Source organism: Prionailurus bengalensis, chromosome D3, assembly GCF_016509475.1.
Source record: "Prionailurus bengalensis isolate Pbe53 chromosome D3, Fcat_Pben_1.1_paternal_pri, whole genome shotgun sequence".
Lineage (NCBI taxonomy): Eukaryota > Metazoa > Chordata > Mammalia > Carnivora > Felidae > Prionailurus > Prionailurus bengalensis.
The window spans coordinates 69,498,602-69,524,526 of record NC_057356.1 but is presented as its reverse complement, the minus strand read 5'-3'; the positions used below and the strand labels follow the sequence as shown (position 1 = coordinate 69,524,526).

At 49.4% G+C, this 25,925-nt stretch overlaps 1 protein-coding gene across 2 annotated transcripts in view; it reads left to right on the top strand.

Moving 5' to 3' along the window:
• Positions 1–25,925, top strand: part of MYO5B (myosin VB) — a 334,060-nt gene that overhangs the window by 242,414 nt on the left and 65,721 nt on the right. For both annotated transcript variants that reach the window (XM_043558788.1, XM_043558787.1), the window contains exons 15-19: positions 1,326–1,481; positions 2,373–2,470; positions 8,029–8,115; positions 20,906–21,017; positions 25,070–25,281. In XM_043558788.1, coding sequence (XP_043414723.1) covers positions 1,326–1,481; positions 2,373–2,470; positions 8,029–8,115; positions 20,906–21,017; positions 25,070–25,281 — 665 coding nt within the window. The remainder of the gene's footprint in view (positions 1–1,325; positions 1,482–2,372; positions 2,471–8,028; positions 8,116–20,905; positions 21,018–25,069; positions 25,282–25,925) is intronic.

Genomic DNA, 25,925 nt, shown 5'->3' with positions numbered 1-25,925 from the left:
TTCCACTTCCTTGATATTGCTGGTGTAAATGACCAGGATATCGTTGTGTATTGAAACAAACTCTGACCTGGGCATCTGGAGGTCAGGGATCTAGTCCTTGTGTTCGCTTGCTAAACAGCAGCTCCAGGGAGCCGACATTGGCCACTGTGCCTGGTGCTGGCATGAACAGAGATGGAAGCAGGATTCTGAGTTCCTCTTTCCTCACCTGCCACCTGAAGTGGTGATCTTTACGCTTTATAAAGCTCCAGTTCTAAAGTTCTGTGGTTCTAAATTTCTCCTCTTCAGCCCAGAACTTGATCATGTAGACCGATTTTTCATGTATATACCCCCTAACAAGATAATAAAACTGGACATTTGAGAGCTTATAATATGCTAGGCACTGTATTATATGCTTACGTGGACTCTCTCCTTTAATCCTTTTCCTGGTCGTCCTCCTCTGTCAAGAATAAGGCTTAGGGGTGCCTGGGTGGCGCAGTCGGGCTTAGGGGTGCCTGGGTGGCGCAGTCGGTTAAGCGTCCGACTTCAGCCAGGTCACGATCTCGTGGTTCGGGAGTTCGAGCCCCGCGTCAGGCTCTGGGCTGATGGCTCAGAGTCTGGAGCCTGTTTCCGATTCTGTGTCTCTCTGCCCCTCCCCCGTTCATGCTCTCTCTCTGTCCCAAAAATAAATAAACATTGAAAAGAATAAGGCTTAAAGGCTGTGGGCTCAGCAAACATGGGGCTCAGGGCCCATGGTACCTCAGCTGGTACCCGGGTGCATGATGGAGATGCGAGGGAATGATCTGAGAAAGTCCATGGAGGATGCAGGGCTGGACCTTGAGAGATGGGCTTCTCAGGAGGAGCAGAGAGGGAAAACTCTAAATTCTAGGAAATTTGCATTAGTCCACACAGACACTCTGTACATGTTACTACTAATTCTTTCTTCTCACCCAGCCCCTGGCCACCACTAAACTACTTTCCATTCCCTGGACATTTCTTGTAAATGGAATCATGCACTAGAAAGTCTTTGTGTCTGGCTTCTTTCACTTGGCATGTTCTCAAGGTTTGTCCGTGTCATGTGTACGAGGATTTCTCTCCTTTATGTTGTCGGATATTATTCCATTGTACAGAACTTCCACATTCTGTTCATTTATAAGCTGATCCATATTTACAGTGTTCCCACTCTGGCTGCAATGAATAATGTGGTTATGGACTTGGACGTTCAAGTGTTTGTGTGCATGTGTGTTGGCAGGTCTCTTGGGTATGCACTGGAAAGCTACTTTGAAAGTCAAAGTACCATAAAGTCCAAGAGATCTTGTGTTCATTGGTCTTCCTGTGTTTGTTTCTAGTTCCCACTAGTGGCTGATTTGTTTCATGATGACAAAGACTCTGTTCCTGCCACCACTGCATCTGGCAAGGGCTCATCCTCAAAGATCAACGTTCGCTCTGCCAGACCCCCTCTGAAAGTCTCCAACAAGGAACACAAGAAAACCGTGGGCCACCAGGTCAGCCTGTGGCAGGAAGCTGTGGGTCGGGGTGCATGTGGCAGGGCCGGCCTCTCTGCAGATGAAGAAGGGCGGCAGAGTCCAAAGGAGGCCGAAGTGGCCTCAACATCCGCATCTTCAGCTACCCAGCTCAGTCCGTATGTGCCTTTTGAAGAAGGAAACTGGGAAGCCCCCTCTAGAGGCAGTGGGCAGGAAAGAGGAAGGGAATGAGCATAGCCCCAGCAATGCATGTAATACCTCTGGGAGGACCACACACACCTGGTAGAAGAGGCGAAGAGGGTCTACAGTCAGCAGGTTGGGGAGTGAGGACTAAAGAAGCCTGGGGACTAGAAAACCGAGACGCTTTCTGTGGGGCCTTTGTGGGATTTTATGTCCAGTGTGATTTCCAAAAGAGGGGAGTTCCTGCCAAGCCCGAGCAGCCATTCACCTTTCTGTTGCAGGGGATTTGCCTGTTCTGGGCATTTCACTTTACTGTAACAACTTCCAGGATGTCCAGGCACCAGATCTTGGGGCTCCAGGGCCTCAAGTTGAGGAATAACCAGACTCCAGTCACCATGATGACTTCTGTACTATTTCCTATTATTGACCCGCCTTTCATCTCCTTTGATCTACCATGCTGAGTTACACACGGTGGCAGGTGGGCTCTCCCTGTGTGGGTTGAAGAGCGCTCATGTCAATGTGGGAGGGGCTTAATTTTGGATCTACAGCAAGGCAGGAGTGTCAGCTAGAATCTGACCCTGAGTCTCTGTATTTGTCATCCTTGATTAATAATAACCATGACCATAACAGTATCAACAACTACCATCACCAGTCTGTGGGTGTTTCTTTACGTTTATTACACATCTACAAAATGTTAGATAAATAAGCGGGCGCTGACTTGTGTCTCCCCAGTTCCGTACTTCCCTGCATCTGCTCATGGAGACCCTGAATGCCACGACCCCACACTACGTGCGCTGCATCAAGCCAAATGACGAGAAGCTCCCCTTCCAGTAAGTGCCTGCGTGGGCGGGGCCAGCTGCCTCTCGGTTAGAGTCAGGCCAGTGAAGCCTGGCCTCTTCTTCCTTACAAGTTCAGGTGGAACTGACACGGGTGCAGCCTTGAGGGGGATTCTGCAGCAGGATGAATAGTTGCTCTTACACTTCACAGATGGTTTCCATGCTGAGTACAGTCCAACAGACATTTACCAAGTTCTACCTGTCTGCTATCTAGAAGGTTTCAGCAAGATAAGGGGGACGCTTCCCTAATCCCATGGAGTCTACAGTGGTGTTGAGGAATCAGAGAACCACATAAGTGTGTCATTAAATGCAGAAATGCCTGTGTCTCATAGCAGACGTTCAGTTCCGAGGTGGGAAGATAGCTGGAGTGGTCAGAGGAGACTTCCTCCACTGGGGAGACGTGACCTCAAGTGACACGTCGAGTGATGAGACGTGAAGATTGTCCTATTTCTCACATGCCTTCTACCACTGAAATTCCAGTTATCCATACCCGCTCTCCTTCCTCCACCCCACTCCTAGGCCTTCTCTGGCCTAAATTCTACTTCTACCCCTATCTTGGAAATTGTCTTCCAGCTTTACCCATGCCCACATGGTTGACCCCACCCGAATCTATATAGCAGGGACTGTTCAGGGTCTGTGTTCATCTCTGGTTTTTGCCAGGTTCCAGACCAGTATTTCTGAATGCCTGCTGCATTTTCATTGACTCACATCCAGCATGTCTGAAGTCAGACTCCTTGCCCCTCCAGAAATGGTCCCTCTTTGGTCTCTTTTGTAGTAAATGGCATAATTATTTCCTGACCGCTCATTTACCCACCACCAAAGCTCAGAGTCCTTCTGGACCAGTGCTGTCCAATAGAACTTTGTGATACATGAAGCTGTTCTATAATCTGCATTGTCCAACATCGTAGCCACAGGTCTACCACGCGTGGCAATTCTGTGCTTGGAATGTGGCTGGTATGACTGAGGAACTGAATTCTGTCATTTTAATTATATTCAAATGCCTGTAGCTGGCTGATGGCTACCATATTGGATAGCATAAACCTTGTCAAAGGCCCATAGAGTCTACTTGAAGTTTTCTTAGGTTGGTCTCCCTTTTCTCTTCTGTCACCTTGTTTTAGACACTGTTTCTTGCCTGAAATACTCCCCTAAGCCTTGAGAACAGTCTGTCCCTTACCTCTGCAGCCTCTCATTCCATTGCCATGAGCCACCACACAAGTTACGTCCTCTGGCCGGAAGAGGTGTAATTCTAAATTTTTGAAGCACCTTATTCCCGGCTTTCTGACTTTCTTTTGGACCTAGCATAATTTCTTTCTGTGAAATAATTATTTTGGCAACTCTGTCAGAGTATCTGAACTACCCCCTGCTGCTCCTATTATTTCATAAAATTTGACCTATACTCAGATGGGCCTTGTGCTGGAAAAGGTCAGGAAGACAGCTTTGAGTCAGCCTTCCTTGAAGCATGCTGATTGTTGACTCTTTTCCTTTCCTCCACATTTCCAAGAAGTGGTTAGGAATTCCCCCCCTGTGGCATCTGTGTACCAGCTGACTCCAGGAGAAGAGAGGCTGTTAGAAAGGCAGCAAGCGTGAAAGACTTTGATTATGTGTGAAGGGCAGGAGCGGTGTGCAGGGCCCCAGAGGAGAGTCGAGGGTTGGGTACCAGCTCTGCCCTCAACCAGCTGCGACCTGGGGCCGTGGGTTCCTCAGAACCTGGTGCCTGCCATGTGCTGTATTCTCTTGCTGGGCCTCCCCTCAGATGAGAGGAGATGCTGGGGGCTTTCAGAATAAGTGTCTAGTCCTAATGGCCCATGTTTCTAAGACCTTCCGTTGCCTTCAGGACTGAAATCATCCTTGTAATAAAGTGGGGAGAATACTGAACCAGGTCAGAGCACTTGGATTCTAGATTCAAACTGAATTGTTTGGCTGCTCCAGGAGCTAGCCCTGTACTGTTGGCCTCACCTCTTCACCTGCTAATTGTGGTTTAAAATGATCATCCTGATGAAAAAAATTCAAGGAGATAATGTAGATTATTTGTGAGAAGTATAACAAATTTTGATGAGTAGAATCTATAACATCGTCTAAAATAAATATACGATGTTACTGACATTATTCTAGAAGGAGAGTTCTGTAGGCCTCCTCCCATCTCCTCCAACCGCTTTCTCAACTTTAGGACCCTTGACATTTTGGGCCAGGTAATGCCCTGTTATGGGGGGCTGTCTTATGCATTGTAGTATGCTAGTAGCATCCCCATCATTGTGACAACTAAAAACGCTTTAAGATGTTGCTAGGTGTTTCTTGGAGGACAAAATGACAACCCAGTGGAGGACGGCTGTCCTAGACTAAATGCTTTTGATAGCATCTCTTGTAGAAAAGTCTTTTTTCCTCTGATGTTTCCTTTATTAAAAAAACATTCGTCATACCCACTATTCACTGGACACTGGGCTAGGACAAGTGAAATGACAGACCTGCCCCTCATCCTTCAGGAACTGCCAGTCACAGATCAGTGTGGAAGTGCTACAGGAGCAGAGAAGCGAGAAGGTGGTTAAATGTCCAGGGAGGAGGTGGCCCGGGGGAGTGTGATAAATCTGGGGTCACTGGTGGGAGGAGCTGGCCAGTTTCCTGTGGACCGGTGCCCTGCTCTCAGCAGTGGACATTCCTGAGCGTCCCGGGGTCCTCAGGTATGACTCAGCACACTGCAGAGCCTGAAGAACGGGTGGGAGCTGGCGGTCTGTGCAAAAATCAGTAGTGGTGCATGACTGCTGAGGGGAAGCTGGGTTCTAAGCTTCCGGTTCTGCTGAACCTGCACGTTCATTGGGAGGAGAAAGTAACCCTGCATTTCAGCAGGTTTGACCCTATATTTCTTTGGTGATTTTGCAGTCCAGAGTTAAGTGTCTCTTGTCCTCACTGTGGTCCTCCAAAATTTGCTAGGTGGGAGGGCTGATTTCCACTCCCCGTCACCTTGTCACCTCGTAACACAGGTAGCAAGGCTCGTGAAGAGATGCCATTGACAGTGAGCATTCTTTACTCTTGAAGAGATGAGATAAAATACAGAAGGCTGGGGCATGTGAACAAGGAAAGAGGATGGCAGAATCTTTTTGGTTGTAGTGTCTGCTTGTTTCCTTTTAATAGGGTTGTTCTTTTCTGTCGCTTAGTTATTGCAACAAACCAATGAATGACAGTGGGACAGGTATCCTCCGCTTCTGTTGGAGAAGTGAGGCAAAGCTACAGAGAGATTGTGTATTGCCTGGAGGGGCACTAGCTGTTGGCGGCCCGTACCAGGTTTTCTGGTTCGCCCTTGCTCTTTTCCCCCATCCTTCAGGGAAGAGAATGGTGCCAGCTCTGGAGGGAAGTGGGAAGACCTTTGTCTACCCACCGTGGCCATAAAGGATGAGCGGTCACCGGTGCTTGCTACGTGTGCTGCCCGTCCCCCCACACACTGCAGAGGGAAGCAGACCCTGGCCTGGAGATCACAGGGGCAGAGGGAGAGGTCTGCAGCCACAGAACACCTTCCCCAAGGCTCAAGCCCATCCACCGTGCTTTCATAACTCGGCCCAGCTGGCCACCCGGCAGACGAGAGAAGCAGACCTGTAAACAGCAGAGCCCATGTTGCTGCTTAGACTCCTCACTACCACCCCGTGTTGGTTAAGGTTTTTCTTGGGTCCCGGAACTGTGGTGCATCCTGGTGACACCTGAGACAAACTACAAAGGGGATACACTTAGGTTTCCTTTTGTTTTCTTTCATCCTATAAGCTCTTCCACGGAAGAGCTTTTTGCCGACTTAAAAAAAAAAAAAAAAAAAAAAGAAAGAAATTAACTCCTGCAAAGTAACGGTCTTGTTGTTCAGGACTGTGCAGACTTGAAGGCCCACTTGTCCGGTACATACTCAAGTGCCAGGGGCACCTTGGGGCTGGAGGAATCAGGCAGACTTTATGGAGGAGCTGGCAAAAGTGGCAGGACTTGGGCAGATTTTGGGGGGAGGCAGGAGGAGGCTGTGGGTGACTCCCAGACACCGAGCCCCAGGGCTGACCTGGAACACACAGAGTTCCTGGACTCCAGGTCAGGTCACGGTCTTCAGTCACTTGGAAGGTGCCTGCTGACCCAGGCCACCTACCTCAATAGACTTCTGGGTTCTTGGTGTAAGAGACCAGCCAGCGCTAGGACCTGAGCGGTTCATACAAATAGATCTGAGGGAAGAAGTCTCTGGTGGAGAGCTATGAATCTGGGTGTGGCCGATTCCAGCCCTGATGCAACCTGCAGAGCTCCAGAAGCTGCTGGGAAGAGAACACCCAGGCTTATCTGGAGGTGGCAGACAAGAGTAGCACGAGGAAGTCCCCTGGGGTCCTAGAGATGAAGGAGCTTCCTGTTTCTCTTTCTCTGCCAGGGCAGACAGGTTGCCCAACAGCTTGGCCAAGGTGTGTGCTAAAGCCAGTGTGATCTCGGGAGCTGGGCCTCAACCCGCCCACTTCCCAGAGTGGAAGGAGAGCAAGACGCATAGCCCTTGGCTCTAGCTGAGCTGAGGAACAGCCAGAAAGAGAGGGAGCATTTACTTCCCATCCCTCCTCACAGAGTGGGACAAGGGTCTTAGCAAACTACAAGTGGGGATTAATTCCAGTTCAGCTTAGTACTTCCCCCATGAAGACGCCCTGATTACCTCAGCTGACACTGACCACTTTCCCCCTGGACTCTTCCAGCACTTTTAATATGGTTATCACATGCTGCTTTGTACGCTGCTTCTATACAGTTCTCCTCCAGTGTGGACACTTCGCCCAGACCACGTCTGACTGCCGATTCTACAACATCCTGCTCAACTTAGGTGTTGGAATAAATACTGGTTTTTCAGTGTTAAACAGCATTGTACAGGCATATGAGCTGTTGAAGATGTGGCTCGCATCTCTGAAGACAGATGGGAATATAGATTTCCTTTTCGTAACGAGGCAGCTGTCATGAGAGCAGCTAGCGATGCCTGTGTCCTAAAGTTGTGCCAGGTGGTGGTCTAACCGCTTTCATGGGCCTTTATGTTTAATCTTCACACTAACCCTGAAGAAGGGATACTATTATTATCCCCATTTTATAGGTGAGGATATTGAGGTGACGTTGCTTTCCCCAAATTACACATGCAACTGGTCAGGGACCATGTCACAATTCACATCCAGGTCTGCCTGGCCTGAAACTTCCCCTTTTAACTCCTGAGCCAAATACTGCTTGTGGTGGCAAGTGTCTATGATTTGGCTTTTGAATGAACACAGGTGCCCCCCTGGATGGATAAGGGAAGGCTTAGAGAGGAGGCAGGAATGGGTCTTGGAGGGTGGACAGAATTCAGGTATGCAAAGAAGAGATGTATCCCAGGTAAGAACAAGAACTTGCATAGAACTTAGGTACTGAAATCATTCATGCACCTGCTAGTCAGTGTCTTTTAGTCTGTGCTTGGCCCCTGACCTTGAGATTAATGTGCATGATGGTCTGTCTTCCGGTGCAGGAAGAAGTCATCTTACCCTCTCTCCTGTTCCATTTCTTTGCCAGCATGGCCATTTATGGAATGTCTTCCTGTTTTGCAGCTTTGACCCAAAGAGAGCAGTGCAGCAGCTCAGAGCGTGTGGGGTGTTGGAGACCATCCGAATCAGTGCAGCCGGCTACCCATCCAGGTAATGTGCCCACCAGCCATGTCCTGGTGGGGCAGCCAGAGTTTGGTGTCCTAGGAAACCTGTTTATGCGCTGTCAGCCAGAGACCGATCCTCCATAATGTTCCCAAACACTGAGGGTCCAAGCAGGATACTGACAGAAGAATATCATTTTGGCCTGGGAAGTGTGGAAGTCAACGGCAGTGTCCTCTTGGGCAGCTTTTCACGTTTCAGGCTGGCGTTGGTCTGGGCATTGAGCTAGCTAGAGTTGCAAAGGGGATTTCTCCTTTCCTCCCACCTGTTCCCTTTATTTTTTTTGTTTTTATTATTGTGGTAAAATGCACCGTTTATTGTCCTAATCATTTTGAAACGTATAGTTCAGCGGTGGTAAGTAAGTACATTCCTCTTTATGCAGCCATCTCCAGAAATGTTTTCATCTTGCAAAACTGAAACTCTGTCCCCATTAAACACTAAATCCCCATTTGCTCCACCCCCCAGCGGCTGGCAGCCACCACTCAACTTTGTCTCTGTTTTTGATGAGTCTCGGTCATCATATAAGTGGAGTCTTACAGTGGTGGTTGACTGGCTCATCTCACTTTGTCTAATGTCTTTAAGGTTCACCTCGGTAGATGTGTCAGAATTTCCTCCCTTTTTATGGCTGAATAGCACTCCACTGTATGTATAGGACGTATTTTGTCCATCCATTTGTCAATGGATGCCTTTACCTTTTAAAATAGAATCAAATCTATGATGGAGGGTATAATTTTCAATTTAAAAAAAACACTATCAAGATCTAATTTGCATTGTGAATAAGTGAGCCACCTAGTGTCTCTCGAAGCTCTGTCAAGACTGGATCCTTCCTAGATGCTTGCCTGAAGTAGGAGTGGGGTGTGGATGGTGGCCAGCTAGCTTTCATGGTGTCATACTGTGTCCCAGAGGCCAGATATCTCCTGCCGTGACTTGGAGCTGAGCTGGGCAGGGATGCTACCAGTGTAGCATCCCAGAGCCCGTGGTGGTTTCCACGGGGACCCCCTGTCCAAAGAAGTTCCATATGTGCCAGGCGGTGGAGGGAGACAGAGGAAGCCAGAAATGGGAGGAGGATATGTCTCCAGGCCTCCCCTCCTCCCTGCCGTCTCCAGCCAGCCCTTGGCCACTACAGTTAAGGAACCACTTCGTATGCAGCAGTGTTGTATACCAAGAAGCAACTTGACTGTGAGCAGTTCCCAAAAGGTAGACCCGGGAATCAAGTTAATGGTGAAATTAGGAGTTTGCATTTGACCCGGAAAGTACAAGGAACTGTCACTAATCTGCAACCTCCAGGCAGCTTTTCCAAACCCAGCAGGTTCGAGCATTGTTCAGAGCAGTCTACTCTGGCCAGGGCAGAAGCCTGTTAGTATTTTCTTTGACCCACATCTCTTCTGCTTAGAAGAAAGACTGGGAGGACCCTGGGGTTCCATCTCCTTTTTCAGCCCCAGGGGCTGAGCGCGAACTGCTGGCAACTCCATGATCAATGAGGTGAGCCCTGCTTGCCCTTCTCAAGTGCGGGCTGTGTCTGCCCTGCAGTGCCCAGCATCAGTCTTTTGATTGAGAGAATGGGGCTCAGGCCACGGGCATAGTAGTTCAGTCTTGAGTTCAAGGAACTGTAGTCTAACAGGTTGGATCCACAGACAATGGCTGCTCCAAGCACATGGTTCCTACAACTTAGGAACGTGGCAAGGACCTGAAGGAGCTGCCCGGCCATGGCTTTTCAAAGCGGGCTCCCCAGGCAGCCAGGCCCCACTCCTGCTCCATTGGACTCCCCAAAAGTCTTTAGTCTGCTGCCCTCAGTGTTTCTAGGAACTGCTTCACAGCCCACTAGTGGCTCAGGAAATCAGTGTGACGGGTCATGACCAGCATCTTGTTTATTTAATGAAATAACCAGGGATGGAAAATGGCAATTTGTGGTAGAAAGGATATTACAGTCTGACCTTACTTGAGCTTTATATATAGACCCAGGTGCGTCATGATTTAAAAGGCACTTTTGCTGAGGAGGCTCGCAGAAAGAAGTGAGCTGCTCAGGGTCACCATTTGCTGTGGTTGAGTGAAGATTAGACACACCCTTCCTCTGCCCGGCTATGTGGTGATTGCCAAGCATCTTCCTGCTCACATTACAGTGTTGCCATCCAAACTGGTTCAACAGGAGTGAAGAGTAGAGTAGGGTTCTATGCCTGCCCGCTGGGGGCTGGGCCCAGACCTGAGGCTTGGCGTAAAACTGCACCCTGCCTGCTCCAGCTTGTAAATAGAAGTCCAGATTGTGGAACTGAACCCTGGGCCATAGCCAGAGGAGGCTGGTGGTTGAAGCCTTGGCCTTGGTGGAGTCAGGCCTGGCTTCCATTGTCTGCTCCCATTCTCCTCGGCTAGGTAACCTCAAGCGAGGAAATTAATCTCTGAGCCTGCGTTCCCGGATCACTAAGTAGTTACATCATAGGCGTGTGTAATGAATGACATAATGCCTCTAAAGTCCTCCACACGGTGCTGGGCACTTAAGCATTTAATAACATGTTTATCACTCATTTAGATGAGTAAGAAACTACATGCTCATGGGTGCAATTATCTGGGTAAAACAGGCCTGTACCAGAAATATTTAGCTTTGTCTTTGTGAAACCCTGAAGCGTCTGGTCACTTCAAAAGATCATTGCAAAGTCCTTTAAGGAATTGTGAAAAGGTCAGTCCAAGAATTATCTAAAGTCTGTCAAAACTGGAGCTGAGTTGTCCCCTGTTAAACTGTTGAGGGTCCTTGTACAAGAAACTTAGGGATCATGGGTCCTCACGGCCACACCTGTGCTGTGCAGCACAGAGCCCTCCAGGTGAGCCCAGAAGCCCAGGTGCTCATCTTTGTCTATAACATGATGGTGCTACTGAAGGTGAGCTTGTCTGGGAGGCGTGAACGTTTGGGACCTTGCCAAGCCTGGGGAGACGGAACCAAGGAAGCGTGTGAAAATGAGCTATTCTAGGGCAGGTGGGACTGGGGGGGATCTGTCTATGTAAGGAGCCACGTGTTTTTGCTAAGAACTTTCTAACAGCGAGTTGTTTGCTATCAGAACAAGTGCTCTGCGGAGGGCGAGGACCTCTCTTCTTGGAGAACGTCAAGGAGAAGCTACAAGTCTGGGTCTGATGTGGTTAGCTCTAGACAGCGCTTCAGGCACAGGTCCCGCGCATCTCTGCCACCTCGGATTCACCCGCCGTACTTGCTTGCAGCCTCACTGGGAAATCAGAGCGACAGGGTGTGCCACCCACACTCCCGATTTTGCTGCCGCAGCACAGAATCATCTGTTCTAGGAGGTGGAAAAGGAAGCGGGGAGAGGACTTGACTCCCGTGGTCTCACATGAGCTGCTGTAGAAAATGTTTTCTTGCCTTCATGCCACCCTTCCTTGTTAATCTGGCCACCTGTTCTGTGTCCTATCCCCTGTTGAGCATCTAGCTCTGTGCCAATGGCTGGGAGGGGATTAAGGATCTAAGTCCCGGCCTCTGCCTGTCAGGAGCTCACGGTCTGGGAGAAGTGATAAAAACCTAAAACAGCAACATAGAATTAGGTGCAAGTTGGAGCAGAAATGTGGCTTTGTGGAGGAGGTGAGGTTTGAGATGGGCCTTGAAGGGTGAGGAGGCTTTGCACTGGGGTGGTGGTGGGGAGAGTGGGAGAATACTGCCAGCCTGGAAGCAGGGCAGTGTCCAGGCACAGAAGGGACAATAATGTCCCCTGTGCAGTGATCAGGGAAGAGGCTTTCTCTGCCCGTCAGTCCTCAATCAGTTCTTCCTGTTCAATCTTGCATTCTTAGCATGGCAGCCAGGCTTTCCTCCTCATCCAGACAACCTCTTCCTTGGCAGCTGAGAGAGCACATTGCCTCCAAGTCTTGAGACCCATATGGAAAACGGCTTCTCCTGCTGTTCGTTCCACCTGGCTGCAATCAGAGTTGCCTCGAAGTTGAGATGCCCGCAGACTTGCCTCTTAGGGGGCAGCTGATGGGTGTCTTTCCCTGCCTCTCTAATGGATCCACACCTCTTTCTAGGAGGTGATCGCGAGGGGCATCTGTACCTTTCCATAATTGCAAGTATTGTGGAGAGCTTAGGGAAGGAAGGAAAGACTGGGATTTTCCGGTATCACAAAAAATGTTACTTAACGCTGTGATGTAAACATTTGGGCTTAGATCCAGAATGCTGCCTTACCTTTGCTGTCTTAGCAGATTTTGCTGAAGGCTCAGAGGATTCCCTCCCCGAACTGCCATTTGAAATATTACCTTTTGGAAAGAGGCACCGTAGTTTTATGGCACTTCTGTTAGTGTTGAGGTAGAGCTGAATCATGCATCTACTCCATTTAGATCTGAATCCCCTTTCCCCAGCCATAGGGCCCAGGGTCGGGGCGGTGGGGGGGAGAGGTGGTGAGGGCTGGGGAGAGGGCTGCGGGGCAAAGCTACCACACCTGCAGTCTCCTGACTCCGCCCCTTGCCTCCCTGTTCTGCCCCTGCCAATCATGGTAACCATTTGGAGTGACCTCACAGCTTAAAAAAAAAAAACCTCCCTTCCTGCTTCATCCAGGAGAGAGGTGCGTCTGCTGTGTCTGGGGATCAAGTAAGTGAGGTGTTACAGCTCACGCGTGCCCATGAAGGGGTTAGCTTTTGAAGGAAGTACCAGGGACTCGCGTATGTTACCTCAGAATGTAGAGCTGAGCAGTCATGTTGTTACCTTGACTTGGGGAGTCCTTCCTGAGCCCAGAGGGACCTGAGTGGATTGGGAGTCATCCCCAAAAGAACTCACCTCATTGTTTTTAAGACTCAACACAGCAAAGTGATTTCACTTGGTTTAGCTTGTCAGGTGACCACAACTTTGCCCAGCTGTTTTCCGCAGGAAACTTCCCTGCCTTCTTTGATGAGGGGAGTTAGGACTTAGAACGTTTTCCTGTGTGTCTCCAACTTCAATGGCCAAAGGGCACATGCCACTTTGCAGAGAGGAAAATGCCAAAGAGGAAGACTGTGCATGGCCCAGGGTCACAGGGACTCGTGATAAAATGCCCAGAGGGCACTTCCCCTGGAGCCCATGCAGAGGGCAGCCCTTTCCTACTGATGCCCTGGGCATAGGACGCTTGGCCCTATTCTGAAACAAACACGTGTCCTATGCCCCCAAAGCCCCGCGAGCCCAGACACCAAGTTGGCAGGCCAGTGGCGGCTCTCTGGGGCGCCCTGACCCCACCCTCGGGCACTAGTATACTTGTCTATTTTTATCTCTCTGAGAATTATGGCTCTCTGGGAGTCTGACTTAAAATACATCATTCAATTTGAAATGTACTGCCGTGGCAAAGAAATATGTCTGTTACGTACACAAAGCACTGTGATAAATGCCCTGTCTGGACGAGAGGCTTAGCCACCATCCCCGGGCTCCTGTGCTGTCCTCTGGCTCCCTCTGTGGGGTTCAGAGCAGTGTTGTGTCCCACGGGATTTGCGAAGCAAGTTCCATTTAACCACAACATGTGTGTTGAAGGGGGGGGGGGTACTTGAATATGCGAAGTTTATATTTAAAAAATATAACTCCTCCTAAGTCTTCCATTCATTTCCTGTTCACCTTAGAAGAACTCACTGATGCTGAGAAGACTTCACTTGCCAGCCTCCGTCCCCTCAGCCCCGTGTGGACGAAACCGCACAGGACCTTGGAAGTAGGCGGAGTCTGGAGAAGTTGCTTTGTTCACCTTTCCATTTAATCACGATTAAACAGCCATGTGGTTACCTGCTTGCTGTTAAAGGTCCCACCAAGGGCTCAGTCGGTTAAGCATCTAACCCTTGATTTCGGCTCAGGTCATGATCCCAGGGTGGGGAGATGGAACCCCATGTCAGGCTCCACGCTGGGTTTGGAGCCTGCTTGAGATTCTCTGCCCCTCCCTTGCTTATGTGCACATGTCCGCATGTGCGTGCACGCGTGCTCTCTTTCTCTCAAAACAAAAATTTTAAAGCCCACTAAGAACGAACTTATTTCAGACTGAACCAGTTCTTCGTCCCAAGATCTTGCAGCCTTTAATTCTGGTGCTTTTGCCTGAGAGCTGTGCTCCCTTCCTTGGACCACACACAATCTGTCACATGGTTCTCAACCGGGACTGCACATCACAGCCACAGGGAAGCTTGTTTGTGAATGCACTCTGCCTCGAAACTCTCCCTTGGAGGCAAGTGTTGGTCACTGGTCAGCTGCAGATGCTGGGTTGTATCTGGGCAGTGCTGGGACCGAATACATTTTCCGTTCCTCATTTTGTATCTTGGCTGCAGCTCAGAGCCAATGGGGAAGAATTCGGTTATGGGGGAAGGATTTGGTTTCCTTCCTTCAGACCTGGGGCTACCTTGAAGTCTCAGCCTGTGTTCCCCTGGGAGGCCCAGGACAGAGGGTAGAGATAAGGGGGAAAGCAAATCCAGGCTGTCGGTGGTATGAGTGGGGGGTGAACACCCTGCTACTTCGGCACTCAGAGCCTTCCACGAATACCTGTGCTGAAATGATGACAAATGCCGTGTGTTATGTGTTACTTTACAAAGCGCCTCCCCAACAAACCTCATCTCATTTGTTCATCACGTTGACTTCTTAAAATTGAGATGTAATTTATGTACAAGAAAAAAAAATCCTTCAGTGGTTTTCATTATATTCCCAGAATTGTACAACTGTCACTACTAATTGTGGATGTTTTCTCACCCCAGGGAGAAACCCTGTTCCCACTGGTGGTCACTACCTCTTCCCCCTCCTCCTAGCTCTGGTGACCACTTACTTGCTTTTCCTTTCTATAAATTTGCCTACTGTGGACATTTCATACAAATGGAAGCATATAAGTGGCCTTTTGTGTTATCCACGTTTTAACACGTACCAGAACTTTATTCTTCTATGTTTCCTAATACTGTCATATCGTAAGGATACCCTATGTCTTATCCACTCATCGGTCAATGGACATTTGGGTTATTTCTGCTGCTTGGCAAGTGTGAATAATACTGTTGTGAACATCCACGTACGTATTTTTATGTGAACATATATTTTTATTTCTCTTGATTATATACTTAGGAGTGGGATTGCTGGCTCACATGGCAACTTGGTTTACCCTGTTGAGGAGCTGCCAGACCATTTTCCACAGTGGTTGCACCATTTTACACTTCCACCGGCGATGGATGTGGCTTCCTGTTTCTATGCATTCTTGCCAACACTTATTGTTTGTTTTACTATGGCCATCCTAGGGGGTGTCAGGTGGTATCCCACTATGATTTTGATTGTATTTCCCTGATGATTACTGATGTTGAGCATCTTTTCACGTGCTTATTGGCCATTTGTATATCCTCTTTGGAGAAATGCGTTCAGATTTTTTGCCCATGTTTTAATTGGGTCGTTTGTCTCTTTGGTGCTGTAGGAGTCCTTTATATTTTCTAGATGCTAGATGTTTGTCAGATTAGACTTGCAAATAGGTTCCCCATTTTGGCCCTATGGTAACCTGACATGCCATCTTCAGGGGTTCTTTCTGGTGGCCTGCTGTTGGAGAGAGCATGTGACATAGAGCCTCCTACCCTGGTCTTCTTGGAGGGACTCTTAGAGTTGGTCTAATCCAGCCAGGCCTGCTTGGGGGAATCTATCCAAGAGAAGGGAAGTGCAAAGTGCTACCACTTTGACGGATCCACTCCATCTGTTCACGTTCATCCATGGAGGGCTTCACAAGGAGACATGTTCTCTAGAATGTCCCACATGTAGATGGTTGAATCTAGTATCTAGATGAGAACTTAGACAACCAAAACATTGCCCTACTGTGTTTGCTCTGCCATTCACAGCAGTTGTGTTTACCGTGTGCTGTCTTGAGCCTTGGAGCTAGTTACCAGGAAGTGTCTGTCCAGCCTCGCCTCTGCCTCTGATCTCCCCTTTCTTACCAGGAGCAATCACACCCCCAGTTGTGACGACTTTACCAGATCTACACATCTCCCTAGCAGGCCAGGGACACACAGGGTATGTCCTTGATGTCCAGGACATTCAGCCAGGCCCCTTGCCTGTGAGTCCAAATCCGGGGAGAGCTGGGATGAATGTGACTTCTGTCCCTGAGGCCACTATGACTCTGTATAACCCAGGGTTGAGGCCACTATTGGGGCCTGGTAATAGACTAAGGATGGAAGCTCTTCTACCAGCAATAATGTGAAATGGAAGAGCAGCCGGGCTCGGGATTGGCTTAAAGGATACATCCAGACCCATGAGCCACACAGCCATGCTGTGAATAGGGGAGGACCTGTCCAGGGCCACCTGAGGAGGGCAGAAAGAGCAGGAATGGAAGCAGTGGACTCACGCTGTAGAGGCAGATGGTAGGCAGGGTTGGTTCTCAAGATGGTGGTTTTCTAGACCAGAAGTATGTTCTAGAATAAAGATATTGTAAAAGGGAACATTTTTTGCATATTTCAGCAAATGGAGTAGCAGGTGATGGTCTGAAGATATTTTGTGTCCATTTGAGCCCAAAAGGATTGTCCTGCCCCAAAGCCAATAGTGCCCTTTGGGAGAAATGCTAGTAAAGAGAAAAGATTTAATGTTGGTATTCCAACCATTTTATTGGTCAGGAAAATACTTATTCTTTTAAAACATAAGTGTGTATGAAGATACCGTGAAAGGTGCAAAGAAGTTTAAAAATGTAGCCTTACCCAGCCAAGGGTGTCCAGAGTCTAGCAGAGAAGCTAACATATGTATAAAAACTATCTTGTGGAGAAGGCATAAAGCTCTGTATCCCCCATCTCCGTGAAAACGCTGAGGGAGGGAGATTCCATGGTGGTAGAGTACCTCAAGTGGAAATCCTGGACACCCTGTGGTCCTGTAGAGGGTCTTCCTAATTTTTACATGACCACAAAAAAACCTCCATCCAGATGTTCCTACCAAATCAGGAAGTTCTGTTAAGAAACGCTACTTTTGGAAAACTAATCACGTATTCTGTTTAGCTTCGCTTGGAAAGTTTTCCTTCTACAAGTGAGGGAGCCTTTCATGCAAAGACTTTAAGAGCACAGAGTTGCATGGAAAAGGGAATCTACAATTGATTCTGGGTCCTTGGCTGAAGGACACTTGTATGTGCCCAGACCCCATGGTGGCCACATTCCCCTTTGGTAGCTCATGAGGGAGTACCTGCCCAAGCCCTTCTCAGCAGATGGTCTGTCTGCTACAGGCACACTCCTCCCCCATCAGTGTCACCCTGGTGCCAGTATCCAATGAAGCCTTTGTAAGAAAAGGGGGAGAGCATTAGGTGGGAAGGGAGAGACCTTAGATTTTGGGAAGCTTTCTAAGCAGTCCACATGCATGAACTCCTTGGCCACCAAAGTGTGGGAGGTACTTTGCAAGGCACTTGATGTCCTCTCCAGTTTGGAGACATCCATGTGGGATGAATCCAGGATGTGACTTGCCTAAGGTCACATCCTGTCCGTGTCAGAGCAGGCTTCTTGGCTTCTGTACTCCCAGCTCGTTCTGTACTGGCCTTGGTGTCTTTGCAGTCACATCTGCCTACCATCTTGTCATTTCCTTGAGCCTGTAACCTCCCTGAGTTATGGAACTGTCAGCAGTTAAGAGATCTTCAAATTAGAACCGTTTGAGGTTTTTAGCCCAGCTAAATGCTGCTCTGATTATTCCCCCAGAGAAATTGCAAACTCGTAGGGAGAGAGAAGACGAGTGAGTACACAAATAACTGTATTGCAGGATGGGGGAGGTGCCCGCAGAAAGTCACACACAAGGTGCTGAGTTGGCTTCAAAGGAGAGCCCACATCTCCCTGTGGACAGGAACAGATGCGTGACAAGGCACATGTTGATGGGCGGGCAGAGGAAGAAGACGACTTAAGACTTCACAAAGCCCTTTTTCTGTGTGTACATCATTCTGTTTGCATCTTGCCCAACGTGGAAGTATCAGAGAGCGAGGCCTGTTTTTAAAACTTAGGGGTTGGGGCAGAAAGAGCTCAGAAGTCCGGTAACATTTGCATGTGTCAAAAACGCACATCTGATTTGTGGCTTATCAGCTCCAGCTCTGGTCCTAGGCCTCCAGAATTGATATCGGTCAGACCTCAGAAGTTTTCTTGACGTTTATGGTACATGACTGGAATAATTGAAGCAGCATTTAGCTAGGTAGATAGCCTTACATGTTTCCACATTTAAAGCCACCTGTTCTAGGGGCTCCTGGGTGGCTCAGTCCATTGAGCATCCGATTTCAGCTTAGGTCATGATCTAGCGGTTCGTGAATTCAAGCCCCACATCGGGCTCACTGCTGTAGGCACGGAGCCTGCTTCAGATCCTCTGTCCTCTCTCTGCCCCTCCCGCTTGTGCTCTCTCTCCAAAATAACATAAAAACTGCCTGTTTGAGATGGCCTGGGAGTCGGTGGGCTTGGTTCACAGCCCCTCTGCAGCTGGAGGGTCAGGAAACAACTTGAGCTCAGTCAGTGAAGGGCATAAGGGCAGCAGGAACCTTTCCCCAGACCTACAAGAGGCCTCAGGGGCTCCTAGCACCTCTCTGCTCTCCCACCGAAGGAAGGGGGGGAATGACTGATAATGGGAATGGGAGCTTTGCAGGAGACTGTGAAAATGTTCTGGAACTCCATATTGGGTATGGTAGCACAACTCTGCAAATATACTAAAATCTATTGTCCACTTTAAAATTTTATGGTATGTGAGTTACCTCCAAAGTTATAAAAAGCAGAACTTCTAAACAGCACTTTTACACTGTAAAAAATGTAAAGGGGAGAATGCTTTTTGTTACTTGCTCTTAGGCTGACACCCTCTCCGATACCCGTAGCTTTGTTAGACACCTGCCACCGAACCAAGGAAGGTGACGGACGTGATGGAGAGGCAGGGAGCTTGGTCTCCATTTCCCTTTGCTTCCCAGGGTGCTGAGGAGCATGGCCCGGGAGGGATGGGGGACCCGAAGGAGGCCCACGCTGGCGGATGGTTGTGGAGCACAAGGAGGAGCTCCAAAAGAACCAGCCTGCCAAGCGTGCCCTGCTCACCACCCAGTAGGAGTTCCTGATATTCCACCGTGCTCCGCTTTTCTCCTGAAACTTCTGGAGGACCCCATTTAAAGGCAAATGTGCTTCAGGAGAAAGGGGTACAATCCATTTACTCCTCAATAATACTTCTTGAAAAATTTTTATTTGGTAAATATCTTTTAATGTTGATTTATTACGAGAGGGAGCACGCATGCATGCACTGGGGAGGGAGGGAGGAAAGTGAAAATCCCAAGTAGGGTCCACGTCAGCACGGAGCCCAATGTGGGGCTCGATCTCAAGAACCCATGATATCATGGCCTGAGCTGAAATCAAGTCAGATGCTCAGCCGACCAAGCTACCTAGGCGCCCCCCACCCCAAGTAACACATGAGAATGAGATGAATGAGTTCACTGGACACTCAGCCAGGCCTCAGATACACAATCTGGAGGCAGCACCTAAATGATTTCCAAACAGGCGACGAGAACCGCGTGTGTTCCCACGGACAGGGCGTGTATGGCAGCCCCTGATGCCTCTGACGGGGCGAGCTGGGGCTGACGGACGCCTCTGCCGAGGATGCAGAACCGATGGGGATGGTGGCCGAGCTCACCTGCAGAGGGATTCAGATGGGAAACTCTGTCCCCTTAGAGTAGAACTGTGTAGAAACAGAATGTGTGATGTGAGGAGGTTGTGAGCTGGAAACAGGGAAGGAGCATGGAGGGTCAGAGTGAACATCTGTGTGAAGGAAGATTTAAGTAGAGATCTCCTCAGAGGCCGAGAGACAGCCTTGAGGCCTTCTGAAAGATTCCCTTCCGGAACATACCAAAGCACAATTACTGAAAAGGTGGCGGGATTGTGAGTGCTCTGGGTTTTTTGCTTTTGTTTTGTTTTTAATTGGGAGTTGAATACCTCCTGGTGGGCTCACATTAATGAAACAGGAGAAATGCTAGGTGAAATCTGCTTTGGGCAGGAAGATGGTTCTGGGGCACCTGGGTGGCTCAGTCGGTTAAGCATCTAGCTTCAGCTTAGGTCATGATCTCGTGGTTCGTGGGTTCAAGCCCCATGTCGGGCTCTGTGACAGGAGCCTGGAGCCTTCGGATTCTGTGTCACCCTCTCTCTGCTCCTTCTCTGCTCGTATTCTCTCTCAAAAAACGTCAAATTTAAAAGATTTCTTCTAACGTATACCAAAATGTGTGAGTGGTAGTGTCACTGGGGGTTAGGATAAGGCCAACTTTTATTTGCTGATGTATATTTTCTGCATGTAAATGGGGTGCCTGGGTGGCTCAGTCAGTTAAGCTTCTGATTCTTGGTTTCAGCTCAGGTCATGATCTCACAGTTTCATGGTTCGAGCCTTGTGTCGGGCTTTACACTGATTGTGGAGCCTGCTTGGGATTCTCTGTCTCCCTCTCTCTCTTCTCTCCCACTCATGCTGTGTCTCTTTCTTTCAAAACAAACTTTAAAAAAAAGTTTTCAACGAGAAGTACTAACTTTATGAGAGAAAGCCAGCATTTAAAACCAAGCTGTGTCCCAGGCAAGGTTCCTCCTCTAGCAGCCAAGGGGAGCTCCGTGCTTGGGCAGAAACCCCGTGAGTGGTCCGGCCTCTGGTCAGTCCTCCCAGAGAGACCTCCAAACCCTCCTTTTTCCTCTTCCACTCATGACTGTGTAAGTCAGCCACACACTGAAATTCTCACATTGGAGGAAGACCGTATGTCCAGGAATGGTTTTTTCCTGCTCCGAGAACAGCTTTATGCCGGGACTAGCGACCCTATGGGGCACTGAGATGGCTGCGGCCCTTCTGTGGCTGGGAGGCAGGCCATGCCACCTGACGCACCTGCTTTCCCTCCAGGTGGGCCTACCACGACTTCTTCAACCGGTATCGGGTGCTGGTCAAGAAGAGAGAGCTCGCCAACACAGACAAAAAGGCCATCTGCAGATCTGTCCTGGAAAGCCTCATCAAGGTGAGCTGGTGCACCCCTGGAGGCTTACCCGGAATGCCTTGGGAATTGGGGGAGTGATCAGCCCTCGTGGTCTTCGTCTTTCTTATTAAAACTGTTTGACATGCTCATCCATTTTCCAACATCAGCGGCTTTAAAAGAGAAGTCCCTTCACGTATATAGCGGACTTTTTTCACGTCTCGGCACGTGTAAAAAGTAAAAATGTTTGTACATATTGTGATGAAGCCGCTACTGGCCTGTGGCTCTGGCTTCTCCAAAGCCTGAGGCTCCATATTATCTGCCCACACCGCACACCTGCCCAGGGGCTCTGACCTAGCCCAGGCACAGCTTGGAAGTCAGCATTTGGGAAAATAGGTGCACTTTTCCTATCTTCTTCTTGCACAGCTGGCCTCCGGGCTTCCCCTAAAGGCTTGTTTTAAATAAGGCAACATATGTAATTAACACAACCTGAACTCAAACCTGAGCCTTGAGACTGGAGCTACTTTGGGGCCCTTTGTGAGGGGTGTATCCTAAATATTAGCTCCACAGTATTCAGGGATTCATTCTAGCAGGACATGGTAAAAATGGTCTTGATAAAGGGTTAGATTACATCAAACATCTTCCCTTTCGAAAGGTAACGTAATGGAGAGAACTAGATCAAAAAATGTTCAATTTTAAATACAGTTCCCTCTCACACATTGTAGGTGTAAAGGGCATCGCCCCCCCCCCACCCCCGCCACACACACACATTAAAAAAAAAAAAATTCACATAACTTCAGACTTCCTAAAAGTAAGCCACTAATAAATAGCCTGCCGTTGACCAGAAGCCTGGTGCATGGTGTCCTGTGTTGCAAACACATGTATCCTTTACTACAGAGGACAGTCTTTGTGTTAATGCCCAGCCCCTGGTTATAAGCAGTGAGCCGATCACAGCTGGAGCATTTGGAACGAACTAAGTGTATACCCTAACGAAAATTGTATGAATGTGTGACGTTTCCTTTGCTTGAAAGACTTTCTTCCTCTTCCCGTTGTCTGCCTAGGTTCCACCCTCATTCACGACTGGGCTCTTAAAATGCCTTCTGGTCTGCAAAGCCTGTTCTGATCTCCCAGAAGGAGTTAGCGACCCCCATCCTCTTTTGGCCACCAGCACTCCGTTTCTGTCTTCCATTATTGCATTTACCTACCCCCTTGTCTTGCAGCTGAGAGTTTGTCATTTCACCGGACTATGAACACTGAAATGTCAGGGATCCCGTTGTTGTGTCCCTGGCACCATGACTGGTTCTTACGGGAGCTCTGAGTTTGTGCAGGTGGCTGCATGGGTTCCCAGCTGGGGGAGGGGCAGTCACGACTGACACCTGCCACTAATAGCTCACGGTTATGAAGCACTTAGGAGTCACTTTAACCCTTCACATTCCCTCTTCTAGTCCTCGCATGGCGCCTTAGGGGGATGCAAGCGTCCTTCTTATTTTGTAGATGAGGAAACTGAAGTATAGAAAGCCGATAAAAGTTCCCCAAGGTGTTACAGGTGGACCAGCTCAACACCCCCCAGCCACTGTGAATCACAGTGTCCATTGAGCCAGTCTGATTGACTAATGTCACTGTGCACAATTAACCTTTCCTGCAGAAAGAATAGGAATCAGTGCTTCAAGACTTCTCCGGGGACCTTGTATTTCCTGTTTCCCTCCCCTTTTGGGGGCCTCATCTTCTAGTCACCAGTGCTACCTAGGGTGAAGCTACATGTTAGCCTAGAAGGGCACCTGCCAGCACCAAGCAAGTGCCAGTGCATTTTAGAACACAGTGACGAGAGAAGCCGGTGGCATGTGGGCCAGGCAACAGGTGCTTAATAGCTGGGAGTTTAATGGGAGGGAGGCTGGGGCCAGCTTCATGAGGTGGTTCATGAGTGATTGTCTCCTCCTACAGGGATTGTAGGGATGCCCTTCATCCCCTACTGGAGTTTATTCTTTAATCCCACCAGCGTGTATTGCATCCTTTCTACGTACTCTAACCTAGAATGGTCGCTCACCGTGAGCCTTATAAAAGAGCATAACACATGTGCCCTGCCCTCCAGGACTGCTAGTACCTGGTGTGATTATAGACCCCACCGGAGGGAATCAGATTATGGAGACCTGAGCCTTGATCGTGACGGGGGAGCAGAATATTAGCAAGCGTCTGCTGGGAGTCCAGGGAGCGTAAGGAAATATGTGTGCACGGCGTGCGGAGAGGAGATGGTGTTGCAGAGGGGGCGTGGTGCGGTGAGAGACCGCTGGCCTGGGAGTCCTGCCTCTCGATGTCTCCAGTGAGACCTAGAGGGAGTCCCTGCATGCCAGGCTTTGGTCTTGGCATCCGTGAGGTAAAAGGAGTGGCTTGGGGTGGATTGCTGAGATTCCGTTCTGCCCCCTCAGTCTACGATTCTTAAAGGAGCTCTCAGAAGATCACCCCTGATTGAGTGGTATGTGAACGGTGTCGTCAGCAAGTTCCGAGGGTTAGAGAAAGCAGGTCTGAGGTAGGGGACGTGCCCCAGACATGTGGGCTGGGGAGAGAGTGGCCATCAGGCTAGTGGTGACTGGCTACAGCAGGTGGGACCTTCAGAAGGACCTTTGTGAAAACAGTGGCTTTGCAGACCAAGTCGTACCCTTCCTAGTGGTTTTTCCAGAAGAGGAAACAAGCGTGTGTGCTCTGGTTCCTGGGATGCAGCAGACACCCCCAGGCCCTGGCTCTGCTGAAGCCTGAGCTGCCAGGCGTCTTTCCGGACTGTGAGGGCTGAGCCACCCACCTTTTGCTCCCTAGCTCCTCTTCACTGAGAGGGAGCCCTGGCCATAGGGCAGTGATGAAGGCAGGGCCTCAGCTGCCTGGGGGCTTCTCCCCTCATCCAGCCCATCCCTCCCAGCGTGTGCTGAGGGCCCACTGGGCACATGGCCCTGAACAGAGGCAGGGATGAGGACCAGGCCCACACCTAACCTCTCCCAGCTTCGCCTGCGGCCTGGCTGTGAATGGGGACAGTCGGCGACCATCCAGCTGGACGCTGTGTCCCAGCTTAGGCAGTTCCATCTTGCCTGTGTGAGGAACCTGTAAAACGTGGTGATTCAGCATTATTTCAGAGCCGTTTGTCAACCTGAGACATTCTATCATGTGTGTGTTTTTCTTAGACCTTGGCTCATTACTTCTTCTTTATGGTCTTCGTGCCGATGAACAAAATTAGGAGTTTATCTACGAAGAGCACTCAGTTACAGCGGGTTAACTATCAAGTGCTCTACCCCAGCTTGTCTGCAAGCACACTGCTGGGTCGTCTTTCCTTAGCCACAGGGGGGAGCACAGGGAAAGGTAATTAACATTAACCTAATTAGATACAATTAAGACAGCAATTATATGTCAAATCTCAAAACCTAGTCTGAAGTCAAATAAAATTTCTTTGGAGAGCTATATGTAATCTGAAATTATGCATACAATGGTGTGGCCATTTGAGGATAATCTTTGTAAAATGATCTGAGCCGGTCATTTCCTTGCTCGGAGCACCACCAGGGGCTTCCCATCCCAGTTGTGTACTGTGGCCTGCGGGGCCTTTGGTGATTTGTTCTTTCTGCCCCCACACTTGACCGTCCTTGACTTTTCTGTTCCTCAAACGTACCCAGCTTTTGCTACCACAGGACATTTGCATCTGTTCTACTCTTCTCCTGGGGATGCCTCCTTTAGTTTACTTAGGTTTTTGCTCAAATACCACCTCCATAAAAACGCCTTCCTAGATTACCCTATTTAAGCATCCCCATCCCACCCTTAAATCCCAAGTTTTACTGTCTTCAGAATCTTCGCTGCCTGAAAACCTTGCCTTGGTTTGCTTGCCTTTCTCCTCCCACCGTGATGTCAGTTGCCTGACGGCAGGCATCTTGTTCAGTGCTGCGGCCTGGACACCGTAACCCCATGTCTAGTAGTAGGGACTTAGTGTCTGTTCAGTGAATGCTGAGAGTTGGCGTGTGTCTCAGGAGCAGGGGTATCCAAGCTCTGACCAGGGAACGCTGCATGGAAGAACTGGATGGTAGGGTATGTTACCTCACTGATGCTCCCCTCCCTGTTTTGTAAAGGATCCCGACAAGTTCCAGTTTGGCCGCACCAAGATCTTTTTCCGGGCAGGCCAGGTGGCTTACCTGGAGAAGCTTCGGGCTGACAAGTTCCGGGCAGCCACGATCATGATCCAGAAAACTGTCCGGGGCTGGCTGCAGAAGGTGAAATACCGCAGGCTGAAGGCCACTACCTTAACTCTGCAGCGGTATTGCCGAGGGCTCCTGGCCCGCAGGTGAGCCAAACTGGGGCACATCTGGTGTGTCAGGTCGCGGGGGAGAGGGGCTTGGTTGGTTTGCCTCCCTCAGCCTGATTAGAGTGGTTCTTTCTGCACCCAGCTTCTCTCAGGAACTGGGTGCATGTCTCCTGTGCCCTTCTCACCTGAGGGAGTAAGTCTAGCTCCAAGTCTCCTGGTTCTCCCAGTCTGTCCCCATCCCACCAGCACTAATCTAGGATGGGCCCTGTGTGCCACCAAACCACTATTTTCCCTTTGCCTAAATCCCAAAGTAATCTTCTTTTAGAAAAAAAGACCAATTCAGCCTTCACCCCTTCCCCTAAACTTCTTTATTTTACAGCACCATTTTCCAAATCCCCCGGGAGTTTGGGAATGAGAGCTGGAAAGATCCTGGAAGGTCCTTAGGTAGATTCATTGCATGGAGCCGGTACTGAGGGTGTGACTTTAGCCACAGGTGGCTATGCAGGGGCAGAGCAGCCCAGCACCATGCAGCCCAAACTACTTTCCCTCCCACCTGGTCTCGTTGGGTCGATAAGCCTCTCCACCGAGAGGGCACGTGGGACACGGCCTCCCACGAGACCCACCCCTCGTTCTAGATCCACGAGCTCACGATGTAGGGATTTCCCTATTCCGTGAAGTCTTGC